This window comes from Rutilus rutilus (genome assembly GCF_951802725.1).
Source record: "Rutilus rutilus genome assembly, chromosome: 8".
Taxonomy (NCBI): Eukaryota; Metazoa; Chordata; class Actinopteri; order Cypriniformes; family Leuciscidae; genus Rutilus; species Rutilus rutilus.
In genome coordinates, this window is record NC_140222.1 from 28,055,441 (window position 1) to 28,062,910 (window position 7,470).

Below are 7,470 nucleotides of genomic sequence, written 5' to 3' on the forward strand. Positions count from 1 at the left end.
AGGTATGCAACAGCTTCACAAACAGTCTTTTCAACCACAGTATCGTTATTTCTGTGTTACAAACATTCGAAATGAATCATTCATTCAAGAGATTTGTTCAAAAATGCTGATTCATCCAGTAATGAAACAAGTGATGTCTTTACGAGCGAGTCATTGAATCATTCATTCGTTAAAAATAATAATTCAAATTAAGTAAATTTTTTTTTTTAAATTGCAACACATTTTGTCAAAACCTGTAATAAATTACAAATTAATTTGTTGTGTTGTCTATTCAGAAATGTGGGATAATTGTAATTGATCATTTTAAAACAAAAGAACTTGAGATTCTCAATTTATCCAGAATCATGCAGCTCTAATATTTATATACACACATATAAAAAATGAGCTATAATGTCAAAATTAATGTATACATTTTGTGTTTGCTCCAAGGGTACAGTTTCAATGGATCCTCAAAACCATTTAAAACGGTAAGCAATATATTGTTTTGTTTCCAAACTAACAATGTAACCTCATATCTCAAAGCACTAACTGCCGTAAACCAGCTCAAAGTAGTTCAACAAACCATGATATTACACTGGAGAATGTAGGATCAGCGTGAAGCCCATCATGAAGCTGAACCCTCAGGCCAGGCTAAGCTATTTTCATTTCTTCAATCTTTCACTGCTTATTACATAGATCAGAATAAGCTTTGTAGACTTTCAGCTGTCCAAAGACACGCTCTTGTGGTTTATTCCCATGGCTGTTTTGGTATGTTTAATTCTTTATCAGTTCATGTATCTGCGAAAAAGCCATTTTCTACAAATAAAAATGAAGTATTTTAGTCTGAATTGACTCTGATTTGACTAAAAACCAACTTCATACCAGGCATGGCAACATTTAACGACTGTAATACACTGTATTAAAAACGAGACTTGTACTGTTGTACAACCTTAAAAGTACATTGTCTCTTATAGACATAATCGTTGATTCTTTGATGTGCATATTTTGCACTGCATAACTCCTATAAAGACGTGACTGAGCACTTGTCAGCATTCATGGAGAGGGCTGGCGACTAGAAGCTCCTCCCATGCGATGCTTTTCAGCACTTTTCCTTTGAATGACAGTGGCTGGGGAAGGGAATGAAAAAGTTGTGTGATTTTTCGCAGCCTCAACGCCGATGAGCAGCAGTTGGAGAACTGCAATCAAACTGAATGGATTGGCATGGGGAGAAGCGGCACTCTCAACCTGGCTAAGCGGCAGCTTTGGGACTGGATTTGTCTTTTGGTGGTTTCTATGTGCCTGTTACTCCGACCAGGTAAATGTGTTTTTTTTTTTTTTTTTTTTTGCTCTTATTTTGCATGCACATATCACGGAGCGAGCGATGCTGGGAAAAAAAATTTAACTGTCGTTTGGATGGAAGTTGTTTAATCAAAACCACTAAAATGTATTTTGAAACTTTAAACGCACTACTTGATGCAATCGCTCATATTAATTAACTATTTAATACGCATTTAGTTCTTCTCTAGGCCAAAGTTGTGCTGCTAACTCGCTAGCAAATCAGTGCCGTGTTTGTGAAAAGATGTAAACCCAGTATATTCTTTTAAATATCGGCAGTGAGAACCAAATGGTTGCCTTCTGAAAAGATGTCCGACGTGAACCTTCACAATTTACTGGTATTTACGCGCATTGCAAAATTTAGTTAGATATTAGTTTGGCAAAACTTTGGCTAACCTGGCTAGCTTCTCGCCGTGTCGTTTTTTAAAGCGGTTTACTTCGAAAGCCCGTGACTGTTGACGATGAAAGTGAGATTTAAAGAGTAAGTAATAAGCTATTTGTGAACTTGATCAGCAAATATGGGTTATTTACGCTTTACGTTACTAGCGCGTTTTAACCGCCTACGCCTCTCTATCTCTAAAAAGCACGCGCAGGATGTTTTTTTTGTTGTTGTTGTTGTGTGTGTGTGTGTGTAGCTCGACAGTTTTTATCGTCCGCGAGTGACGTACATTTTTATCTACAGATTATTTTGTTATTGTTAAGTAAATAGTCATTAGACTACAATAATAAAACATGCATAATAAATGCTTTAATGTATTTAATCATTAATATTTAATAGTAGTCATAAATGTAACGTATGTATAAAATCTTAGACTGAAATACACCTTTGTCTAAATATAAAACACCTCATGATTTAAAAGGTTTAGGTATTGTTTACAAGTCTGTATGATGGCCAACGAATTCACAAAATATGCATACAATCTGAGGAAAGTTATATCAAACTATTAATGTTTTTTGTCAGCTTATGCTAAAGACATCCTGACAGACCACTATTTTACCATGTTTTACCATGAGCAATGCACTTACACTTAAGTCTAGCTGACTAGCAGGAAAATGTAAATGGACACCACAGACTAATGCTGTCTCACAAATTTGCATATCTTATCACATAGCCTACATTTTGCATTAATTTCCACAGAGTTATAGTTGTGTGGAGGATGATTAATGTAGAAAATAAACAGTATTTGGTATTAAAATGAACATTGTATTTACCTGTGAACACTACTTCCATGTTATTGTGCAATATTTTCAGTCATTACTCGCACAATACTCTAAAGTTATGGAAATTCATTGGTCAAAAGTGTGGAAACCCTGTAGAATACAATTACCGTATCTTAGTAATGGGAGTTATTAATATTTTTACTTATGCTACCGAAATTCCATCTCATTTGTTATTGTTGGGCCTCTATTCAAAGCATTTAAAAGTCATCATATGAAATGAAGCAGTTTCACACCTTTGTTAGACCATAACCATAAAGCATTCCATACAAGGATACAAGTTTCCTTGGTTTGGAATAGCAATCGCCAGCTTGTAGTTCATTGGTTGCCTCGCGTGCAAGTGTCAGAATGACAAAATACAGCTGTTAAAGAGGTTTAGTGTATAGATCGCCAAGCCTAAGAACTTTAATTATGTATATCTCCATCGCCAACCAACCATCAAATAATGCTTCTCTCAGTTTTAAATGTGTCTCATTAATACCTAATTCCTCTTGATTCTCAACAGTGTTCTGCCAAACATGTCGAATTCAGCGCTGTAATGCAGAGTACGTGGCCTCATTCTCACCCTCCGGTGGCTTGCAAGAGGAGGTGCTTCCAGATGTGGACTACTGCATCGCTCTGAGGGCCTACTCGTTGTGTACGCGCCGCACGGCTCGTGGTTGTAGGGGGGACTTGGTGTACCACTCCGCTGTATTCCGTATTAAAGAGCTCTTTGCTCAGCACAACTGCTCAAGCGACGGCCCAACGTCGTCGGCTAAAGCACCCAGCACTTCCAAGCCGCCAGTGGTGGACATCTGCAACTATGAAAGCAGGGTGCTCGCCTCAGGACCGGCGGCCCAACAGAAAAAGTACGGACATTGTGGATTATTCGGCGATCCTCACTTGCGGACTTTTCGAGATGAGTTCCAGACATGTAGGGTTGAGGGAGCCTGGCCGCTCATCCACAACCGGTACCTTTCAGTTCAAGTCACAAACGTACCGGTGGTTGAAGGCTCCAGTGCTACAGCAACCAACAAGGTTAGTTGTATAAACAGCCTTCCTGTTCAGAAGCGGAGTCTGATACTCATTGTTTTATGAGACTGGGTTAAAGTTCTGAAACCTTGCCATCAGTGCAAGTGAAAAAAATGTGAAAAAAACAAAAGAAAATGGTCATTATCCCATCCCCCCCTCCCTCCCTCCCTCCCTCATGTTGTTGTATACCTCTTCTGCAGAACACAAAAGATATTTTGAAGAATTTTTCATCTTTGTGTCCAGACAATGAAAGTCAATGGGGTCCAAAACCTACATTTGGACCCCATTGACTTTCACTGTAAAGACAAAAACAGACTTTTTTTTTTTCCAAAATATCTTCTTCCACAGATGAAAGTAAGTCGTGTAGCTTTGGAAATCACAAAGCTTTTCCTTTAATACTATATAAATGTGTACGCCAAATTATATTAGTTTATATTATAGAATTACAGATATAGATTACCAAATAAATGTAACTGAAACTTAAGGGGAAAATGTTATTGCACGGTCCAAAGAAATAGTTCAAACCAAAAGCTTGAGAGAGACAGTCAGCCCAAAATATGATGTCATTAGGGGGATATTTTTCCCTCTCTTCTATTAAGGGATGTGGAGTTAGATTTGAGCCGTGGCGACCAAAAGACTATAATAGAATCCCCCAGCTGTTTCACAAAGAGTGGGGGGAGCCACAAAAATGGAATGGGAATAAATTATTCAGCCTCCAGTTACGGTCAGTTAGTTCCTGGAAGGTTAACAGACATGAAGTATTACGGTAATACGGGAATGACAATGTCTGTGTATTTTATTAAGTAATATAATACCAGGGCACATAAAACTTGTCACTTTGTTAAAATCAGTGGCCCCTGACAGATTTTTAAAGTGTTTATGAGAATAATTGTTTAAGGATTTCTCATTAATTTCTCATTTGGCCCAAGAAGAGCTCACAGGCCTCTAAAATCGACACAACTCATTTTTATTCATTGAGGTCCATAAGTGCTATTTCTTCAGCCTTAAATGTAGTGGACATACTTGGACTAATCATGACTAAATCTGTTTTTGACAGTTGATGGTTTACAGCTCCATGACCTGAAGAGAGTTTTCTAAAATTGTGCAGTTGGATATTCCATTGATTAATCACTGACTTTTACATTAGAGACTGGCAGATGACCCCGAATTGTCTGTCTGGGGTTTTCTCTGTTGTTCTACTGCCATCATGTGGCGACAACTGTTTTTCTTCTTTCTTCTTCTTCTTCACTCTTGCAAGCTCTCTTCCAGCGTTATTCTACTATTATTTATATACTGCTATAGTGTTTGTTAATATTTTGAATTTGCTGCTATTTTGTATATTCATTTTTATGTTAAAGTTTTATAATTTTGATATGTGCTTTTGTCATTTTTATGTTTCTGTTTTTAAAATATTACTACTGTTTTCAGGTTTAAATTCAAAATGTTTTTGGTAATCTTCCACATTCCATCATTTTCCTCATCAAATTTAGTATAGATTTTTGGCCTGAAAATAAGAAATAATTTGCCTGTCCACACTGCACAATGTGAGACGATCACAGCCAATCAGAACAGTTTTGATATTTAATACATTGGTATCATATAATTTAATAAAGTGATGCAGGATCTTGGACCAATGAGGTCGCTGTTGGTTTGGATGCTTCGTTTGATTTAAGTAAATTTAAGTAAATATCATTATATTTAAGTAAAGCTAAAACTATTCAAAATGTTTATGTTAATTGATATAAAGCTGAAATAAAATAGGTTTAAGTACTAAAACTAAAATTGAAATATAAAATAAAGCTAAATAGAAATATTTTCAATTAAAAACTAATAAAATTTCAACAAAATGACTAAAACTCAACATAAAAATACAAAATAAAAAAAGACATTAAAATACACAAATAAAAGCTAATTCAGAAAATGAATCAACACTATAACAGTATAAATAATTTCAAAACACCACTGACCAGGGCTGCGTTTCTCAAAATCATTGTGCGATAAGTTGAGCGTAGAGATCAATGGTTCTAAGATCTACTTCGGCTTGATGTGCTTTTGAGAAACACAGCCCTGGTTGACTTAAGACGCGTTGCAACATATAGTTTTTAGAGCAAAAATCAGGCAGCACAAAAACACAATGTTGAAACAATCCTCAAGCCAATTGAAAGCAATTTCATGTATTGATTTTCGGCGTGTGCTATAACTCACCGTTTCCCGTTTAATCTCCCCCGCAGATAACCGTCATCTTCAAGTCCTATCACGACTGCACCGAGCAGAAGGTGTACCAGGCCACCACCGAGGACCTGCCGTCGGCGTTCCAGGACGGCACGCGGAGCGGTGGGAAAGGAGACGGCTTGTGGATCGTGGAGGGTAGCGGAGGTCTAGGCGTACGGCAGGTGAAGATCCACGCTCGCTACCTGGGCACGTCCATCATCGTGAGGCAGGTGGGCCGCTACCTGACGTTCGCCATCCGCATGCCTGAGGACCTGGCGGAGGAGAACGGCGGCCTGCAGCTGTGTCTGCACGGATGTCCCCGCAGCGAGGTCATCAAAGCCCACGTGCTCAACCGGCAGCAGAGCCTGCGTCCGCCGCGACTCACGGGCGGCTGGTACGGGGAGGACGACGGCGGCGAGCTTCAGCCGGGACTCTCGGCGCACGTGGACATGTTAGAACGCGCGACCACAAAGTGTCGAGAGATGCTGCAGGTGGAGGATGTTTATTTCCAGTCGTGCGTGTTCGATCTTCTCACGACAGGCGACCCGGAGTTCTCCATGGCAGCGTATGGCGCCCTGGAGGACCTTAAGGCACTTCCGCCCAGCACTCTGAAACAAAGTTTGCCTAGGACTCCACAAATTTATAGTAGAGGAACGATAGTTACACCTTCAGTTTTCACAGCGCTGGTTCTTCTGCTGCTGTTGAACTGATGGAGCTGGTCTAGACGCCAGCTTGAAGATGGATACCCACCAGACAGACTGTTCCGTCAACCGTGAAACCCTCCTGGAAAAACAATCAAGCTGACTTCAAACTGTCTGCAGAGTTAAGAGACTGATCCGAACGGACTCATTTCCCTTTAAACATGCAGTGTTTTATTCCTTCAGAACGGATGATGGCCACAGGCTTTCTAAATGTGAAATTGACAAAGGCGCTCGAATCTGGAAACAATGAAGGCAGCTAATATGCATTTCTTTTAAGTTATCACAGATTAAAGAGTGGAAACTGTCGATACAGATGTGACGATAATGGATGAAATTATCGTAAAAGACACGTAGTATGTCCTATAATGCACATCTTCCAGAATCACGAGTTTAGGTGCACTTCAAACTTTCTACTCGGACATAGGGAAATATATGTTATTTACACGGGATCCAACAACTACATGAAATGCTACCTATATCCATATATTTTTGGTTCTGGGTCCACACATCCACACATTAAGCTACAGTCACGGTAGAAAAGACCTCTTCAAGCTGCTCTGCTTATTAAGGAGAAAACAAAACAAATTCTTTATATAATAATATATTGAAAGAGTGTATATATGTGTTTTATATGTGTACATTCACCTGTGTATAGTTGTTTTAAATGTGATGTTTTGAAGCAGTTTCATCTAGTTAGATATTTTAGTTTGTATAAAACATAACTAATATGTGCTATATTGTGTAATCTGTTGCTTTCCATATTAAAAACAAAAGTTGTGACTACCTCATGGTCTTTTTTCCCCCCTGAATATGACGCTTTCCAATCCATAGAGGGTGCTATGTAGTTGAAAGTTTGTGTAACTCGACATTTTTCAGGTTTTTGTCCTTAAAAACTCTCACACCAGTGTTAAAGTGTCTTACTGGCAACCATGAGAACTTGAGGTAATGTCATCAGAACACTTTTTAGCGCTATTTATGTAAACGATAATGTGCAGTCAGCCATTTGTTAGCAAAA

The 7,470-nt window shown here is 38.6% G+C and overlaps 1 protein-coding gene across 1 annotated transcript; it reads left to right on the forward strand.

Annotated features, from left to right (window-relative positions):
- Positions 1-1,030: 1,030 nt before the first annotated feature.
- Positions 1,031-7,237, forward strand: rgmd (RGM domain family, member D). The gene is made up of 3 exons (XM_084417277.1): positions 1,031-1,294; positions 3,038-3,549; positions 5,775-7,237. The coding sequence occupies exons 1-3, from the start codon at positions 1,201-1,203 to the stop codon at positions 6,462-6,464; spliced, it is 1,296 nt and encodes a 431-aa protein (XP_084273403.1). The 5' UTR covers positions 1,031-1,200; the 3' UTR covers positions 6,465-7,237.
- Positions 7,238-7,470: the final 233 nt, after the last annotated feature.